At 47.6% G+C, this 20,310-nt stretch overlaps 1 protein-coding gene across 1 annotated transcript; it reads right to left on the bottom strand.

The window, feature by feature from the left end:
• Positions 1-6,645: 6,645 nt before the first annotated feature.
• Positions 6,646-8,049, bottom strand: Znf488 (zinc finger protein 488). Its single transcript, XM_090347011.1, has one exon. It carries the CDS (start codon positions 8,047-8,049, stop codon positions 7,081-7,083), a length of 969 nt encoding a protein of 322 aa, XP_090203137.1. The 3' UTR covers positions 6,646-7,080.
• Between the last annotated feature and the right edge of the window lie 12,261 nt (positions 8,050-20,310).

Below are 20,310 nucleotides of genomic sequence, written 5' to 3'. Positions count from 1 at the left end.
GGTCTGTGGGGGTATGAACAGGCCTGGGGTACCAAGCTACACCAGAACCATCCCCCCTGAGACTCCAGATGCAGCACAGAGATCTGCTCACCTGCAGTAAGGCTGAGCACTTGAGGGCACCCTTGGAATTCATTCCCTCATTTCCCTGGCCCCCTTGGCCTGGACCCTCACAGACAGGAGCCCACTCCACCCCTTAAAAACACTCTACCTATGTTGTTATTTGTGGGAGGTAAAATCCAGCCCCACCCTCATTTGTCCTTAGATTTCCACCAACAGCAGCTTGTGATAGAATGATAAGAGAACAAAACAACCCCATGGGCAATTTCTAGTAGGTACTTCTACAGAAAGCATTCGAAGCAGGTGATTCATTTTAATAGTACATTCTTAATGGCACCCCAAGGTGCTCCTTGGTTTACAATGGAGTTACGTTCCTATAAACTCATCCTGACTAAACAGTACTGTGAAGTCAAACTAAGCCAGAGGCTCACATCTATAATCCTAACCACTCAGGAAACTGAGATGTGAGGATCATGATTGGAAGCCAGCCTGAGCAGGAAAGTCCATGAGACTATTATCTCCAAAAAGCCAGAAGCAGAGCTGTAGCTTGAGTGACAGAGCACTATGCTCAGGGAAAGTGCCTAGGCCCTGAGTTCAAGACCTAGGTCCAGCATACATACACACACACACACACACACACACACACACACACACACACACACACTGCATTTAATGTCTGGATAAACTTACTGTAAACTTAAAAATTCACAAGTCAAAGCATCATAAATTAGAGACCATCAGTATAATTTATTTAACCCAGTATGAGCTACTTAATTCATATCCACAGTACTGTTATTTCACCAATAATCAATATAGCAATTATGATGAATGGCATGGTTGGGTTTTTGTTCATTTTTGTTTTGTTTTGCTTTGGCTGGTACCAAAGATCAAACTCAGGACCTTATACTTTCTCAGCTTGCTTATTTGGCTGGTACTCTACTACTTGAGCCACACCTCTGGATCAGCTTTTAGCTAGTTATTTTGGAGATGGAAGTTCAGAGTCTTTTTCTGCCCAGCTGGCTTCAAACCTTAATCCTCTAAATATCTACCTCCTGAGTAGCTAGGATGACAGACATGGACCTAAACTAGCCCCAATTGAATAGCATGTTGTTGAACAAACTCTTTGGAAGGGGCTATGTAGTTTGAGTGATCATATAGATCTATACATTCCCAGTGTTTTGTGGCCAGCTGCAGCTGTGGCTCCAGAGAGATCAGAGGCTTTAAATCTGTGGATTCTATCCCTACTGAGACTCTTCCTTCACTGACCTGTGACTGCCTCTCTCCTGCAATGCTTGGTACCTGCTCATCCTAGCCTCATCCTGCCTGACTCCAGTAGAGCACCTGGCTCGACAGTTTCTATATGCACAGGAAGAGTCTATGTTAGTTATGCCTGTGGCCTTCCCAGGTTCTCCACTCAGCAAGCCCAGGGAGGGGCGATGGGAGCCCAGAGGTGACATGGAGAAACAAGGTCCCTATCTGGTGCCCTGGGATTCAAAAAGCCCTGTCGTGAGAGAGAGAGCAAGAACTCAAAAGCAACCTCAGGCTGGGAGTGTGGCCTAGTGGTAGAGTGCTTGCCTAGCGTGCATGAAACCCTGGGTTCCAGTCCTTGGTACCACATTCATAGAAAAAGCTAGAAGTGGTGTTGTGGCTCAAATGGTAGAGTGCTAGCCTTGAGAAAGCCCAGGGACAGTGCCCAGGCCCTGAGTTTAAGCCCTGGGACTGTCAACAAACAAACTAACTAAAAATGCAACAGCCTTTGAGGTCCTGTCCACAGTCCTGTTGGGAAAACTGGGCCTGCAAGGGGGCATTCTAACTCCTAGTCTGGGATCCAGGAGCCCAGGACTCTCAACTGCAAAATGACATTCATGCACCTGTGTAGTCTAGGCTTGGCATATGCCAAGGTCATGCTGGAGCTGCCAACCCTGCCAGATCAGTAAAGCTCCCGAGAGACAATATCTGCTAGGCCTAGGGAACAGCCCTGACCCCTCCCCCCAGCCTCCCGGGAGTTATGGACTCCAGGAATGTCCAGGGGAGCCTGTGAGCTAACCCTACCCAAACTCCAGGTTAAAATCTCACTGAAGGCCCTTGTTTTCTTTACTTTACTCAAAGAAGGTCTAATAGAATCTTAAAATTTGGGTTAGTGATGTATACAAGGAGATCCCATATTTTAAGACCTCTTCAGGTAACTGTGTGGCTACTTTTCAATGCTTAAGTCCTTAGATTTGAAGGCTTCTCACTCTCCCTTCCCATTTCTCCATACATAGATGCATGATAGCAATAGGTGGATGATAACTAGATACATAGATGATAGATGATAGATACACAGATGATAGATAATAGTGAAATATTGATAGCTAGGTACAGATACACAGTTGAATATATATATATATATACACAGATGGTAAGTAGATAGATAAATAGATACATATGTATCTCTGTGAAGATCACATAAATGTTCATCATGGTCCCTTCTAAGTGACAGAATTCTGGATATTAATTTTACCTTTGTAAATACTTTGCTGTTTTCTAGCCCTGTCGAATGATCACATGGCATCATTTTCCAATGCAATAGTCATTATTCCAAAAGATAAAATAAATGGTGTCACTGAGCCTCTAATTGTCACTGGCCATTGTTACCTATGTTCTTTTCCTAGATTTTCTTTTCGTGTCACTGGATTTCTTTGGCTCACATTGCCACAGGTTGATGGGCATCTGGTTGGGTTTAAAACATGGTGCCAGGGTTGTGGCATCAGCAGATGATACAGGTCCTGGCAATCTTCCATGAGGGAAAGGACAGAGAAGATTCGTTGTTGTTGTTTGGTTTTTGTTTGGTTTTTTGGTAGGTCAGGGCTTGAACTTGGCCTGGGCGCTGTCCCTGAGCTCTTCAGCTCAAGACTACCACCCTAACCTTGGGCCAAGTTCCACTTCCCATTTTTCTAGAGGTTAATTGGAGATAAGAGTCTCATGTCCTTTTGTGCCCAAGCTGGCTTTGAACCTTGATCCTCAGATCTCAGCCTCCTGAGTAGCTAGGATTGCAGGCCTGAGCCACCGTGCCCGGTGACAGAGAGATATTTGTGACTCTCTGTCTTCTGAGCTGCAAGCTGCATGGATTCCTTCACCACTGAAGGCTGCTGAGATGTAGCATTTCACCAATCTTCCCCAGGCCTCTCAGCCAGCACAGTGGACACTTGTCCTTTAGGCCACTCAGCATTGGCACACACACACACACACACACACACACACACACACACACATTCCGTGGATTTGCAGAGTATTTTTCCCCCTCTGTACCAGTAGGGAAAGTCACTAAGCAACAACGAGGTGGTTAGGAGCCCAGGTTCCAGAGTCAGCCTGCTGTGAAGAGACCACCCAGCTGCTCCTCAGCTGTGCAAGACCGAACAGCTTACTTCACCTCTCTGAGTCTCAGTTTTCTCATCTGTTTAATAGGAGAGATGAAACTACATTTGAGCCAAACACCTCTGGCTATAATTCTAACTACTCAACAGGCTGACATCTGAAGGTCACAGTTTGAAGCCTAACCAGGCAAAAAAAGCACAGGAGACTCTTGTCTCCAATTAACCATCAAATATCTGGAAGGAGAACAGTGGCTCAAGTGGTAGAGTTCCAGCTTTGGGCAAAAAAGCGAAGGGACAGAGCTCAGGCCCTGAATTCAAGCCCTAGTACAGACGACAGACAGACAGACACACACACACACACACACACACACACACACACACACACACAAACACACACACACACACTACATTTGAGGCTATGGAAATTATGTGAGTTAATCTAGCATCCAGCCAATATTAGCGGCCATCTTTCCCCTCGCTGAGCCTGGAAACCAGCTCCCCGACAGTGGGATGTGAACATACAGGCTTGTCTCTGTTAGACAAGGGATAAAGGTCTAATCTGGAATAAGCAATCAGGGAACCAGCCACAGCCCTGCCCCAAATAGAGACAGCAGTAGCATCCTCCAGTGACAGCTCCCAGGAGCAACTTTGGCTCTGATCCTATTTTCTCCACCCACTGCCCAGCCGGGTTCCTCGGGCTTCCTTTCCAAGGCTGGGTGCAGCTGGGATGCTTCTAAAAAATCCCTTTCAACTCAACTGAAGACTGTTGTCTTCCAGTGAATGAGGTGAGTGGGACCTGAGCTCACATTTATCTGACTGCAAAGATCCTGCTGTTTGGATTGCACGGTGAGCCCAGCTAGAGAAGACCTAAGGTAGAAAGAAATAAAAATCGTCTCCACAGCCAAGTGAAAGGTCAGGCTTCCTACATGCGTGCCTTCACATATAATTGCGTGCTTGGAGACAGAAGACTTGAACAAAGGAAAAAGTCCCATCAATCTTCCCCGTTGGTGTCAGACCCAGCTGGCCAGTGCCACCTAGTGGCCAATGCTCAAACAGCCCCAGAGGCCCCTTAAACTCTCAGTTCCCCATTTGAGCTCAGGGCCCCCACCCCGCCTAACCCTGCCTGCCCCAAGCCAGCTCCTATCCTTAGCTCACCATCTTCTACACACCCACACCTGCCTCCAGACACCCCCCATCCAATTACATCCCCCCAACCTCCAAGTGTTTTAGGAGGACCAACAGGGGTTCTTATTTGATATGGCTTTCCTCAGGGACCACCCTGCCATTTCCTCTCTCTCTCTCTCTCTCTCTCTCTCTCTCTCTCTCTCTCTCTCTCTCTCTCTCTCTCTCTCTCTCTCTCTCTCTCTCTCTCTCTCTCCCCCCCCCTCTCTCTGTCTTATTCCAAGTTGATATCAAACCTCCCATCACAGCTCCCTGCTGGCTCTGTGATGTAATTCAGGCTGATGTTTCTCCTGAGTCCTGGTGGGGTGCTATGTCAGCCATGGCTGAGCACAGCAGGCTGGGAGGTTGTTCCTTTGACCTTGTGAATGACCTGTGGACCGTCTAGGCCCTAAGAGAACTCAAAGGTGGCACTCTGGGTAAGTCAGGCCTGCAGGCTCCTGTTACTCGTCACCAAAATTCACAATACACTCTCGACCGCCAAACCCTAGACTATTAAATGGGGAAAGGAATTTAGGGTGTGCTGAACCCATCTCCTCCTGCCCTTTTGTCTTCTCCCCTAGTGGATTCTAAGGGTTCCAGACAGGAATAGAATAAAGTAAGGAGCTCCAGAGAAGGCCCTGGGCATGGACAGGCATGAGCGTATGATGGGGAGGGGCACACATGCAGGGCTAAAGCAAGTGGGGAAAAAGCAGTGCTCTGGGGAGTGGAGCACTGTGCTGTCAGTCAAGAACTAGCCACGCCCCTACTAGGAAGAAAGAGGTGGCCTTGACCTGAAAATGTTTGCCTGGAGATATTCCTCCCCCCCCCTTCCATAGCAATGACAGTGGTGTGTGTTCTACCAGAAAGGAATGTACAAGGGACACCTGAATGTCCCTACAGAACCCCAACTTCAGGTCAGGCTGAAGCACCAGAAAGCACATTTTCTGTCTCACTTGCCCTTCTATATTCACGTTCCCACGTCTGCTTCTTCCCACCCAAGTTCAAGCTACCTGAGTGTTAGCAGGGTCCTGGTGCACACATAGCTGGAATGAGAGGACAGTTATGCAGCCTAAACATTCCTGGCCTGGACAAGACGGACCTGCCTTCCAGTCCCTCCACCTGCCACCCTCCCACTTCCGGTGGGATTTAGCTGCCACCTGGCCTAAGGACCAGAGTGGCTGGAACCAAAAATAGCCTAATCCATGCGGCTTAGACTAGCAAAGGGATCAGACCCCAGGCCTTCTGCCTCCAGCCCCAAGAAAACCCAAGATGCAGAGGGAGAAAACACCAAATGTATAACTCTTCTCCCTCCTTCTCCTGTTGCTTGAACCAACTCCCCATTCCCTATTCAAAATTGGTTTCTGAAAATTCTTCTCTTGGGAGCTTAGCGAAAAGTGACTTATTCCTTAAATAAAAGACATACTTTAGAGATGGACATTACAGGGGCCGGGAGTTTGGCCTAGTGGTTAAAGTGCTTGCCTAGCATGCATGAAGACCCGGGGTTCAATTCCTCGGTACCATATACATAGAAAAAAGCTGGAAGTGGTGCTGAGGCTCAAGTGGTAGAGCTCTAGCCTTGAGAAAGTCCAAGGACAATGCTCAGGCCCTGAGCTCAAGCCCAGGACTGGCAAAAAAAAATAGAGATTGACATTACATATGTCATATGATTTTTAGACCTAGCACACATGACAAGAAAGTGTAAAACCTGTGTCTAAAGAGAAGGTTGCCAGGGGCCTGCAATCCCAGCTACTGAGGAAGCTGAGATCTGAGAATCATGGATTGTGGTCCATCCAGGGAAGAACAAGCTGTGAGACTCTTATCTCCAATTAACCAGCAAAAAGCCAGAGGAGAGGTGTGGCTCAATTGGTAGAATGTCAGCCTTAAGTGAAAAGGTTAAAAGAGAACACCCACACCTGAAGTTCAAGCCCCAGTACCAACAGTAAGAAAAATAAATGAAAATACAAATAAAGACATAAACATCGCTATACCATTTTATAGAAGAGAAAAAAATGAGTTACATTAAGCAGAAGGAACATGCCAAGGTCACAGCTTACAAATGAGAGAGTTCAGAAGTTCAGATTAGAAGAGACAAAGTCAAAAATGGGTGTATCAAAGGTGTTTCCATGCAAAGCTATAGGAATGGTGCCAGGAAGGTGCCTTGGCTCTCAAGAGCCTCAATAAGCAAAGTACATCCTTTCCACTGGACCTCGGTGGCTTATGCCTGCAATCCTAGCAACTCAGGAGGCTGAGATTTGAGGATCAAGGTTCAAAGCCAGCCTGGACTGGAAAGTTTGTGACTTTTATCTCCAAGTAACCACCATAAAGCCTGACATGGAGCTGCAGCTCAAGTTGTAGACTGTTAGCTTTGAGAAAATCAAAATAAAAATAACCCTTTCAACCCACAACTCTACTTCCTGCAAAACACATCAGATGGCTATAATAGAGATATTCATCTCAGGAGAAGACCCAGCCGTTCGCTGCTGGACACTGGATCCCAGGTCACCTGCTAACTGTGAGAAGTCATGTGCCTGGAGAGATGGTGGCGCTCCCGGAAGTACTCATGGCAGACATGGCATGTGAGGGCCTCCCCTCTGCGCTTCTTGGGAATCGAGTCGGCCCCGGCGTGCTCGCGCTTATGGTGAGACCGCATGTGGAACACAAGGTCAGCCGTCAGGCGAAAGGCAAGGCTGCACTTGACACACCAGTTCTGGGTGGACACTCCTGGGGAGGAGAATGGAGATGGCAGGAGGGCCCTTGAGACTGTGGTGGAGGGTGCCAGGGGTGTGGGGACCCGGCCCTGGGTGTGTTCTAGCCACACCATAGGGGTCCCTTGGAAGGCTGTGCAGAGCAGAGAGTTCTGGGACAGCATTTGCAAATTCCAGAAATCACCCAGGAAAGTGCAAGTGGACAGTCTGCCCCAGCAAGGGGTGTCTGAAGCCGTGAAGAGTCCTGAGAGCACCCCTAAGGAATCTCCAGCTACCCGCATTGGGGTGACAGGAAAGCACCCCCATCTCTCTGTTGGGCTCTTAGCAGGTTTGCTGAAGGCACTTCTCTGCTCGCCTCTGATTAATCCGGGCCCCACAGAGCTGACTATGCCACCGGCTGCCAGGGCCCTGGGAATGTTCAGGGCCAGGGGCTGTGGGTCAGGCTGACCTGGTTGGTCTTCGTGGTCTCCTTCACATGCCTGGCAATCCCCCAGCCACACCTGGGGCTGTTGAAGCTTTGTGAAGGCACTCTGCCTTTGGTCCATGGGTGCCTTCTGCAGCTTGCCTGGGATGGGTTTGCTAGGTTCTGCTGGTTCAGTCAGCTCAGCATGGGCTGAATCTTGGCCACCTAGGCCCATGACAGCCTCCGAGTCCAGGTGGTTGGTTTTCTCAAGCAGTACTGGCTTGCAGCCCTGGCTCTGCTCAGGCTCACTAAGTCGATGCCTGATTTCAGACAAAGGGATCAGAGAAACACCCTCCCCAGCAGCCATGGTGAGCAGCAGGGCCTGGAAAACTGAGCAAGGCCTGGTGGACTCAGTAGGGCAAATGCTTCAGCATCCATTCATCTTCAGGGCACACCTTGGCCCCTGGGGACAGTGTGTGTGGGGGGGTGCTCTGAGATTGGAGATTGCCCAGGGATGGCTGACTCAGACACACTTGGCCGTGGGGCGCTGCAGAGAGAAGCAATGAGACAGTGAGACAGGCATCCATCACTCAGCACACCATGAATGCTGACATTAAATACATCACCTGATTCTTGGTCTCCTTTTCTGACTAAGAAATAAGGCGCATGCACATGCGTGTGCACACATACACGATACTAGGGTTTGAACTCAGGGCCTTGTGCTCTCATTTAGCTTTGTCTCTCAAGTAGGACGCTCTACCAGTTCAACCATGGCCTCACTTCAGGTTTTTTGCTGATTCGTTGAAGATAAAGTGTCTCCCATATTTTCCTGCAAAGGTTGGCTTTGAACCCTGATCCTCAGAGCTCAGCCTCCTGAGTAGCTAGGATCATTTGCATGAGCCACTGGTACCCAGCTCAAGGAAGGGCAAGTCATTATTCTCTCTGACACCAGAGTAGATATCTGATGGTTTGATTCCATTTTATATTGCTCAGTTCCTAACCAAGCCTAATTTCTGTTTGGGAAATTATCTACACATTCCTGGTATAGGGACTTTACTGTGCCACTCTGACTTTTTATAGCCCAGTTCTCCACTGGTCCCTCAAATCCTAGGATCCACCCCCATTTCACCCCACTGGATCCCATCTCACCCCACCCCCACAGCATAATCTAATTAATTCCTTCTCAGTGAAGTGGTACAGAGCTTGTCTCTGTTGCTTGCATCCAAAGACCTGATTGCTCTCGATGTGTCAGCTCCATCCAGCTCAGAGGACTATGCCTCCAGGACTCTCATCAAGTGCACGCGCGAACACACACACACACACACACACACACACACACACACACACGCTGCTGCTACCCCGAGGTGCCTGTGGCTCCCACACAGTTGCACAGAGTGCACAACTCCCAGCCACCAGCTTGACTTCCATGACATTTCTAGCATGCTTGCAGCCTGCTTGAGGACAGCATTTTATTTCCCTTGCCAGCTGGTATCTTGAGTTTTGCTGCCCAGCCCTCCAAGGTACTAGACTGGTTCAGTGACCCAAAGCCAGGAGCATGTGCAAGAGCAAGTAGATAAGAAGGCAGAGAGCTGGAGGAACTATGCTCAGGCCAGGCTGGGTGGATCTGGGCTATACCTGGTCTCCATCCCACATTGTGCCGTCCCTGCCTTGCCCAGCCCAACATCATCCTCTCTCCTGTTCTGAAGCTAGGACATCGATCCTCTCACGCCCCCTTCTGTTGGTGATTGGGACTGCAGGCTCCACCCTGCATTGCAGAATTTTCAACACTGGAAAAATATTTCCCCAGACCCAGGGTGATTGTAGGAGTGAGTGACTGAGTTCCTGACTTAAATTGGAGATGAAAGTCAACCAAATCTTTCCTTCTTTGCTTGCTTGCTTGCTTGCTTGCTTGCTTGCTTCCTTCCTTCCTTCCTTCCTTCCTTCCTTCCTTCTTTCCTTCATTTCTGTCCTGAATCTGGGTGCTGTCCCTGAGTTTCTTTGTGCTCGAGGTTAGCACTCTACCACTTGAGCCACAACATCACTTTTGGCTTTTTCTGTTTATGTGGTACTGAGGATTGAACCCAGGGTTTCATGCAGGATAGGCGAGCACTCTATCACCAAGCCATAGTCCGAGCCCTCAGTCAAACTTTTCTGCCCGTAGTTTTTAGATTTTAGCCTCATGAGTAGCTAAGGCTACAGGTATAAGCCACCAATCAGTAAAAATGAGCTTTTGGGAGGAAAAGAAAACAATTTTTTTAAAAAGAAGCTGCCCAACAAGCAGAAAGGGGGGATTTAAACCTGTTCTGAGACAGCTCCTGTGTTGAAAAACAATAACAGCAACAACAAACAAAGCACCAGCCCAAGCCTTGTACCAGCAGTTCACCTAATATGAAGGCTGAGATCTGAGGATCACGGTTCAAAGATACCTCAGGCAGGAAAGTCTATGAGACTCTTATTTCCTACTAAGCAGCAGAAAGTCAGAAATGGAGTTGGGGCTCAAATGGTAGACCACTAGTTGAGCAAAAATCAGGGACAGTGCTCAGGCCCTGAGTTCAAGCCCTAGGACTGGCTTGTGTGTGTACACACACACACACACACACACACACACACACACACACAATACAGTCACATGCACAAACATACATTCACTCTCAGACATATATGAAACACACACATGCACACACACAGACACGGACACAAGTGTGCTCTGATGTGAACTCACTAGAACAGGTGCACTCACATATACTCACCCAAACTCTCTCTTCCTCTTTCCCTGACCACACATAACCCTCCAGAGAATGAGAAAGTCCACACTACACCATTTCCAGGGGGCAAAGAAATCACCCTACCGCACTGAGAGCCCCTCTGCAATGCCCCTTCAGTTGTCTTCACAGTTGATGCAGCTTTGTCCACCAAGAACATTGAGTCTGATGCTGGACTATTTAAACATAAAAGCCACTCATTATCAACTGTGTCTACATGCCAGAGGCTTAGTGCACTTGAAGGAAATACCATAAGAATCAAGCTGTGCCTTAACCCAACCTGCCACCCATCATCTTGCTAAACTCAGCACAGTCTTCTGGCTTCTGGGGCTACTGTGGATCTGCCCACTGCCCACTGCCCACTGGTGTGTTGGGTTTCCTGTCTAACTTCACACTCTATCAATGCCAGCATCCCATCTTAGGGGAGAAGAGAACCAAGAGAAGAAAGAAAACCAATGCAAAATAAATAAAGAGAAAGAGAAAGGAAAAGGAGAAGATGAAGGCCAAGTGATAATAAGGACAGGATAGGAAGATTATAAAACAGCCAGGGACCTCTGCTGCCACCTGAAGGCCCTAGAGGCCACCTCTGTCTGGTGGACCAGCCCTCCTTGGAGCTGACCACTCAATCGAGTGCTTGTCATCCTAGGATGAAACTTCAGAGCCAGCTGGGGCCAACAAATCTGAGACATTCTTGTCTCCAAGTAACCAGCCAAAAGCCAGAAGTGGAGGTGTAACTCAAGTGGTAGGGCACCAGCCTTGTGAACACACACACACACACACACACACACACACACACACACACAGTATGTACTTCTAAGCTCCAATACTTCTAGTAGACAAATAGAAACCATGGAAGTAGAAAATGATATGAGCTGCTGTGGCATTTCCCCAGGGAACCCCCTTCCCTGCAGCTTATATCCCTCTTTGGCTTGCAGTCCAAGCTCTTCCTTTTATCATGGTCAAGGTCAGATTCTCAGTGTCACCCACCTCCAGACATCCACAGATGATCCACATCTCTCTTGACCACCAGCCCCCTCTCAGATAACCCTCACAGAGGCAGAGCCTGGTCAGTCCATGTGTTGGCTAGAGCATCATCTGATTCAGGATACTGACCACACACCTCAACGCTCAGAGTTGCCCGGCTCCTCCTTTCTTACGAGGACCTGCCACTACTCTGTGCACCTGCAGGTTGGTCTCTTTCCAGATGCTCTGCAGACAGAGTGGAGTTGGCCCTTCCTCTTTAGCCTCTCAGACACCAGCTGCCCCAGGCTGCCGATGGCTCTATGCATTCTTTATTCTCTTCACTCCAAACTTATTATGAAAGATCTTCTGTTGTCCTCAGCCGTCCTCAATAGCCCCACTTCATCCAGGCTGTCTGCCCTGACACTTCCACGTGCTTATGATCACTCCATCATTGTGTGTGTGTCCCAAGAAGGAACTCTTCTTCTTCTTCTTTTTTTGCTCTAGCCTCAGCAAGGCCTCCCTTTGAATTGCAGAGACATCGCTCCTGAGTACCCCGGATTTTCTATATGAATTAACCTGATGGAATTCAAAACCAGCCAGTCAGAGAATTCTGATCACTGGAGCATTGGACACTTTCTAACACTGAGCTTTCCAAGGCTGTAAGGTGGGTATCAGCAGAGCAGACTTTTCTGCCATAAGAGAGGCACTCTCTAATGTTCCCAGCACTCCCAGGCCATTCCACGATGCTCCCATTGGCAAATAGAGCATGAATTGCCTGCTGAGATATGAAAGCCCAGGTTGAAATGAACACGTATTTCTTTATTACCCGTCCTGGAGCTTAAGTGGAAGCTGAGCATTCTACTGCACGAGACACTCTGGTTACACCCGTCTATGATACCTGGCTGGTTCTGCTGTAAGCAGCAGCTCAACGTCGACATGGAGCTCTCAGCACGCACACAGGCCAAGTGCATGAGCTCCTGGGACAGAAGATATAGGTGTGAGCTCATGCCTCTGTTTTTACATCTATAAAAAGGAACACTTGGGTGTCTACCTCACTGGATTAGTTAGATTACTATATCTAAGGCTAGATTAGGTTAGACTAGACAGCTTAATATATCTAAAGTGCCAAGAACATAAACTATCACATTTAGCACAAAGAGATATAGTCACTCCATGGCCACCTTCTTACTATTTGTGACTCTCAGAAATCCGTTGACAACAGTATTTTCAGAATGACAAAATGTCAGACCCAAGTGGCATACTCCTGTGATCCTAACTATTCAGGAGACAAAGGTCTGAGGATTGAGGCTGAAGCCAGCCTGGGTAGTAAAGTCTGAAACTCTTATCTCCAATTAACACCACACACACACACACACACACACACACACACACACACACACACACACACACTCCAGAAGGAAGTTATAATGCAACTGGTAGAGCAGTAGCCTTGAGAATAAAAGTATAAGGACAGCACCCAGACACTGAATTCAAGCCCCAGGACCAGAAAAATAAAATAAAACAAAAGACAAAAATGCCTAGCATTTTCCTCCTTCTTTTCCATCCATAGGCAATGGAATACAAATAAAACAATGGAAGATCCCATTTTCCTGAGATGTCTGAAGGCATTCTCCACTAAGCTGCAGATTAGAGACCAGGTCTCAATTAACTTTCTCTACATAGTGACCAGAATCCCTGCCTTTGCTTAAGGAATAGCAATGTGTTTAGGCATATTCTTTACAAGACTTAAAAAATTAAAACTGAAGTTTGGAGGCTATCTGGTGGTACCACTTTCTACTCAGCCACCACAGGCTCCCCATCCAACTATGGCTGTACCCTTCAAGCAGCAAGGTTTTGCTTTCAAAGCCAAGTGCAAGGTTCTCAGAACCCTTCCAAGTCTACACTAGGCTAGACTCGGCTAGACTTCGTCTTAACACTGCTTGGCTATGGGAACCGTGGAAGGGGTGATTCCATCTCATTGTTCCCTCAGCTGCCCAAGCCTGTAGCAACAGGAAGAAGGAAAGCAGAGGGTAAACCCAGTGCATCCCAGGGCCCCTGAAGATGTGGGGATGCAGAGCCAACCTTGACCTAGAATGGCCCAAGCAGCATTCCAACCAACAGGTCATGCCATCTGGAGCTGAGGCTGCAGCATCACGGTTAATTGTATAGCGGGTCTGAATTAACCTGGAGCCTGAAGGCTCCAGGGTATTTGGGTGTCTCAGCCCAACCACTCAGGAGCTGTATGCCCTTGGGGAAAAAAATCACTTCGGGTCTCAGTTTCCCTTTAAGTAAATGGGGATGGAGATCTTCCTTTCAGGGCATTGGGCAGTGTTCTGTGAATGGTAGCAGATAAGAACTCAATCAATAGCAGCTCTGATGGTAAGTTATAGACCAAAAATAAGTCACTAGCCACAGCCACAGCTCCAGTGACAACTTTCATGGGAGAAAATCCGTGGTTTATATATTTAACTGCTTGCCCAGACTCTCACGTGCCAGCAATAGTTCCGTCTAAAGACAGGAAATAACCTTATTAAAAGTATGGATCTTCTCAATGACATAGAAATGCGGGGGGGGGGATAAATTTTAAAGCACCGAAGCTCAAAAGATAGCTATTACTTTTTAGCTGATGTTATTATTTATTTTAAATGTAAGTTGTCATCTCCTGGATTCCTGAAAAAGAAGAAAAAATCAAAAACAAAATCTGAGCCAGAGAATGGTGGTTCACACCTATAATTTTAGCTGCTCAGAATGACTGAGGTCTCATACTAGCCCTAACAGAAAAGTCTTCAGGCAAAGGGGATAAGAGAGGGCTAAAGGAGAGGGAACTAAACATGAACAAAGCATGCTACATGTGTAAAAATATCAGTTAATTTGTACAATTCACTTATGCTAATAAAATCTAATATATATACATTGCAACAGATAATTTTTTGAGTAATTTATTGGAGATAAGAGTCTCACAGAGTTTCCACCCAGGCTGCCTTTGAACTGAGATCCTCAAATCTCAGCCTCCTAAGTATCTGGGATTACAGGAGTGCCCCAACAGGGCCCAAATAATATATTTTTTAAGATGCTGAATGCTTCAACTCATCAAACAATATACTTTTTTAAAGCCCCATGCATGCCTATAATTATGTTGGATATCCTTTTACCTGACATTGTAAATTTTTCACTAAATATACCACAGCCCTCCATCCAGTTCAATTTCTTTTCATTTTTGTGTGAATTACCTGATGCCAAATTTCCTTTTCTGTATCAAATACGAAGTTAAAATTGCTGAGTTATCATTGAAAAACACAATAAACTTGAAGACCAGTTTGAATTACTTTTATGAAGCTAACTCTACAGTTAGTAATTAACATCCTTAAAAACAAAACACCTTACCATATATGTCTGCAGATGCTTTTGAATATACATATTGATTATACATTATACATACATATTAAACTATATCTATATATTCAAAAATCAGTGTCAGTATGTGTTGCTTATACCCTATTTCTCAAAACTTAATTAGACTTGATTGCCTAGATTTCTTCCCTTGGTATAGGTCTAAGACAATCTTTGGTATTAATGGGAATTATTTTCCTCCTACTTAATATAAATAAAGCCATTCATTTCAGCTGCCATCATTTTAGTGATAAAATGTATAATATCTCAGACAGCAGTTACTATGTAACTTAATGTCTGTATATCAGAGATGTTGCTAGTATATATTTTGCCATTCCCTGATATTTTTATTTTATTATCTGTAATAGTTGCCCAGAGGAGTCTCAGTTTATTTCCCATTCCTTGCATTCTCTCACATGGGAAGGTTTCAATAGACCACCTTTGCCTTCCATTGTCTCCCTTACCCCACCCCCTCCCTGCCTCCCCAGCCTGGCTCTGCTCATCCTGCCCCAGGGGCAGACTAAGGTGGCACTGTGCTCTAAATACTTGTTGCAAGGATTGGCTTCCAGGTGCGTTGCCTATGCTCATTAGAGAAAAAATAAATGTCAAGGAGAGAATTTAACAAACATCTTGTCTCCAAAACCAGATATTTCTTGTCCACTCACCCTAATAACTCAAGAGATTTATAACTTGACCACTGATGTATTTTTCTCCCCATAGGAGGCACTGAACAAGGTACATGCTCAAATATGTGGCAATCTGTTGGAAAAAAAAATCTGGGACTGATTAGGGGTTCTTAATGCTAGCTCGCTGTTCACTACAAGCCCCGACAAAAATAACTGAGTGGTACCCCATACATGCAGGGAGGGAGGAGGGAAGGGATGGATGGGGGTGAGTGGATGGATGGATGGGTGGACGGATGGAGGGATGGATGGATCAACCTCGGTGAGGCGGTAGGAATCAGAATTGGGGACAGAAGAAGGGACTGAGAGAGGAGGGAGGAAAGGAGAGAGAGAGAAAGAAATCAGAGAACACGGGAAATGGCCCCAAAAGAAGAGACAGACAAGACAAAAGTGGGAGATGGCAAGAGACGAGGAGGGGGAGACGCGGGCGCAGCGCGTGGGGCGCAGAGCGAGCTGGGGGATAGCTGGAGGGAAGGGGCCGCAGAGGAAAGCCTCCAGCAGCTCCGCGTCAGGACTCCAGCCTCCTGCCCCGGGAAAGCTCGCGGGTCTGGCCGGGGTAGGAACGAGGGCGCGTCTCACCTGGGCTCTCCCGCAGCGACCGCGAGCGGCTACGGTGCCAGGCGCCAGGTGCCAATGCCCGTTGAGCAATGCTGAACTTGTCCAGGGAGCCCTCGCCAGCCTAGGCCCCGCCCACCGGCGCTGCTCCCGCCCCGGGGGCGGAGCCTCCGCGTCCCGCCTTCGGGAGGGCGGAGCCTGCGGACCTAGGAACCCTATTGGTCAGAGCTCACCAGCTTGTCCCCGCCCCACCTCAGCTGAGCTCTGTGACTAGGGCCAGCTGTGGCTGTTGCAGGCTCCTGCAGGCAATGGGCTCTAGTGGTGCTGCTCTCTGCACCTGCCTGCAAGGCCCCTGGACTGCCTGTGACTGGGATGTCCATGGTGCCATGGCTTGCATTTCCCGGGATTCCTCTCTAGTGGGATGCATGGTGATGGGTTAGTTTAGGGGAGCAGAATGACTGGAGCATTTGCAGCCAGGTGTGTGTGTGTGTGTGTGTGTGTGTGTGTGTGTGTGTGTGTGTGTGCAGAATGACTGGAGCATTTGTAGCCAGGTGTGTGTGTGTGTGTGTGTGTGTGTGTGTGTGTGTGTGTGTGTGTGTGTGCAGAATGACTGGAGCATTTGCCGCCAGGTGTGTGTGTGTGTGTGTGTGTGTGTGTGTGTGTGTGTGTGTATGTGTTCAGTTCTTGGTGCCACCAGGTGTAGAGCAGCTTGAACAGGGGATGAAAAGAATCCCAGAGAAACAGAAGTGGAAAAGTCAGCGGAAACCTCTCTGAGACCCTGTGTGCTGCATTCATTCCTGTATCCATTCACTGATTTAGTCACATGAAACTCTCGAGGCCGGTGTGCAAGATCAGAGGTACACGGGGGTGGGGGGAGGGAAATAGGGACCAAGACATGAGAAAAGGTATCAATGAATGTGAAGTAATGCACCTTCTATCTGGTGAATATAATGTAACCCTTCTATTAATTACAATGAGAAAAAACAAATCAAATGAAAAAAAAAAAAAGATCAGAGGCACAGAGTTCCCTCAAAGGTTTGGAGACGCTATTAGAAAACACAGGGACCAACCATCAGAACTGCGGTTTGAGAACAGCCATCAGAACTGTGAGTGATGGTCCCCTAAGCCAAACGTCTCTTTTATGGTAGAGGCCCCAGTGAGATAGAAAGGAGGCATCTAATCCTAGTTGTGAGCAATCACCCAGACCTCAGTGAAACTGCAAATGACATAGACAAAAGAATTTTCAAAGTCACCAATGTCATCCAGATGCAGGTGGCTCACAGCTGTAAACCCAGTTACTGAGATTGAAGGATTATGGTGTGAAATAAGCCCAGGAAGGGCCAGGAGGGTGGCCTAGTGGTAGAGCTCTTGCCTAGTATGCATGAAGCCCTGGATTCGATTCCTCAGTATCACATACGAAGAAAACATCAGAAGTGGTGCTGTGCTTCCAGTGGTAGAGCGCTAGTCTCTAGTACAGTGCTCAGGCCCTGAGTTCAAGCCCCAGAACTGGCTAAAATAAATAAATAAATGAGCCCAGGCAGAAAATCCTGATCTTATCTCTTCTAATTAACAAGAAAATACCTGAAAGTGGTAAAGCATTAGCTGTGAGTGAATAAAGCCCAGTGAAAGTATGAAGCCTGTACTTCAAGTCCCTCTACTAGCACACACACACACACACACACACACACACACACACACACACACACACACACAGACATGCACACACAAACCCCCAAGACTAACAGCAAATCAGACCAGTTCTTTTCATGGATACCACAATATGATGTCTTCATGGTGTTGAAAAAATAGTGTTTCCATTTATAATTCTGTGGCTAACTGGTACAGATGTCTATTATTCAAGAATGAGGAGAGCACAAAGTTAAATTACTTGTAGACATGCGAAGCACAAGTAGATCACCTGCTTCAACACTGGTGAAAAAAATAATGCAAAGGAAGTGAAAACACACTAAGCAAATGAACATTTGTATGCTGAACACAATGACAATCAGCAATTTGCAGAGCTCCATGTAAAGGGATGAAAAGAAGAAAGGGGAAAAGCTGTGGAGGAATAATCGGGAGGTAGAACATGTCTCACCTGGCAGATGCTGGTCACATGAATATCTGTATGAATATGATGGAGAGATTTTAGTTTTTATAAAACAAAAAAATATAAAAAGAACAAATAAAGGGCCAAGAGTTTGGCCTAGTGGTACAGTGCTTGCCTAGCATGCATGAAGACCCAGGTTCGATTCCTCATTCCTCAATATCGAATACATAGAAAAAGTCTGAAGTGGTGCTGTGGCTCAAGTGGTAGAGCACTAGGCTTAAGAAAGCCCAAGGACAGTGCTCAGGCCCTAAGTTCAAGCCCTAGGACTGGCAAAAAAGTGGCTGGGTGCCAGTAGCTTATACTGATAACTGAACCCGAGGCTTCGATCTAACCAAATCACTATGTTCACCAACAAGGACTGAAGCACCCAGGTGATAGACCCATAGGATAGCAGTTGAAGATGGGGCCAGTTAGTGTAGAGTACTCAGAATGGACACAGGGGCCAGGCTTAGGGATAGACAGCTGTGCAAAACTCAGTTATAAAGGACCAAGACACTCTCTCTCTCTCTCTCTCTCTCTCTCTCTCTCTCTCTCTCTCTCTCTCTCCCTCCCTCCCTCCCTCCCTCTCTCTCTCTCTCTCTCTCTCTTTCTCGCTCTCTCGCTCTCTCTCTCATTCTCTCTCTCGCTCTCTCGCTCTCTCTCTCATTCTCTCTCTCGCTCTCTCGCTCTCTCTCTCACTCTCTCGCTCTCTCTTGCTCTCTCTTAGACACACACACACACACACACACACACACACACACACACACACACACACACACACACACACACGGGTCATTTGCCTCCTACAGCAAAGAACAGGGGATTCATTACAATGTCCTGAGTCTGGAGAGGTGGAGAGGGCTGGGGGGTGTGAGAAGAGAAGCCTTACTTCTAGAATGGGCTTTGTCTCTTTTTAGGACACATTCAGAAAATAAGTAACCAGAAAATGGAAAAGAAAGACACATAATTCATTAGACAAAAAACTAAAGAACTTTTCTTGACCACAAAAGTGGGGGAGGGGGTGGTTGGAGACCAGGATATTTCAATTTCAAAAACTGGGCCTTTTGTCCTCCACGGTGTTGCAAAAGACCCATGCGACCCAGCTCTTGGGTGACAGATGGAGACAGAGAAGATGGTTTCCAGATCCATGCCTAGCACCACTTGACCCAGGAGCAGCGTTGACACCAAACAAGAATGATGCCTCCTCCCAGGTGACAAACTCTCCCCAATCAGCAACAGCTTCTAAATCTCTTTACTACAAACAAACTCTTGGCACATGGGTGCAACTGGGTGGCACAGCCATCTACACCCTGGCTTCGTGTGGTCTGAGAGGCCTGCTACATGGGTGGGAGGGACAGCAGAGGCCTGCGGGCTCTCCAGTCAGAGTGAGAGATCAAGGACAGCACCCTGGAGGGAGGCCAGGAGCACTGGCCTGGGAAATGGTGGCACTGAGGACAGTAGGTGACAGGGACACACTCCTGGCTGGGTGCAAGCTGGATCTGTGAGCTGCAGGGCGCCTGCCCACAGATGGCCGGGAAGAAGCTGAAGCTGGAGCATGACCCCTGTGGACAAGAGAAGACATGAGGTCACATAGATAGCACTGAAATTGGGCTGAGAGGGCTGCAGCTGTGGGGCTCAGGGAGTCAGGATGGGAGCATCCACACCCCAGGACAGGCCTGGGGGAAGCACCTCTTCTGCCGTGGGTGCCACCCTCCCCCCAGTCCCCATGTTTGAAATCTGTGGGTGTGCCCTCAGCCAGCAGAGAGGACTTGCAGCCATGATTCAGGGTTTGGGTCTGGGGAGCTGAGCTGGAGAGCTGGGTAGACCATATGCAGTCCTGAGGGTCCACAGGAGAGGGGCACAGGGAGATGAGGCAGGCAGGAGCCAATGGGAGGCTCTGTGCTGCTAGCTGGGCAGAGGCAGGAGCTGCAGCTCCAGGAGCCACAAAGGACACGGCAATGCAGCTCCACAGCCTGGGCAGATTGAACTGAGGTTAAGAGCTGGCTTCCATGTTAAGCAAGGTAAGCCAAGCTCAGAGAGACCAACAGGTCATGTTTTCTCTCATAAACAGATGATAGATCTAAAATGCACTGGGACATGGTAAATTCTACAGGATTTTAGGCATTCACACACAGTGAGATGAAAGCAGTGTATTCTTAGGAAAGGAACACAAAGGCATAATGCAATGC

The sequence above is a fragment of the Megascapheus bottae genome, chromosome 15 (genome assembly GCF_031878675.1).
Source record: "Megascapheus bottae isolate mThoBot1 chromosome 15, mThoBot2.hap1, whole genome shotgun sequence".
NCBI lineage: Eukaryota > Metazoa > Chordata > Mammalia > Rodentia > Geomyidae > Megascapheus > Megascapheus bottae.
This window is presented reverse-complemented; position numbering and strand designations above follow the sequence as displayed.

Coding starts and splice junctions, on each gene's coding strand:
- Znf488 (XM_090347011.1), bottom strand. CDS start 8,049: ATGGCTGCTGGGGAGGGTGTTTCTCTGATCCCTTTGTCTGAAATCAGG.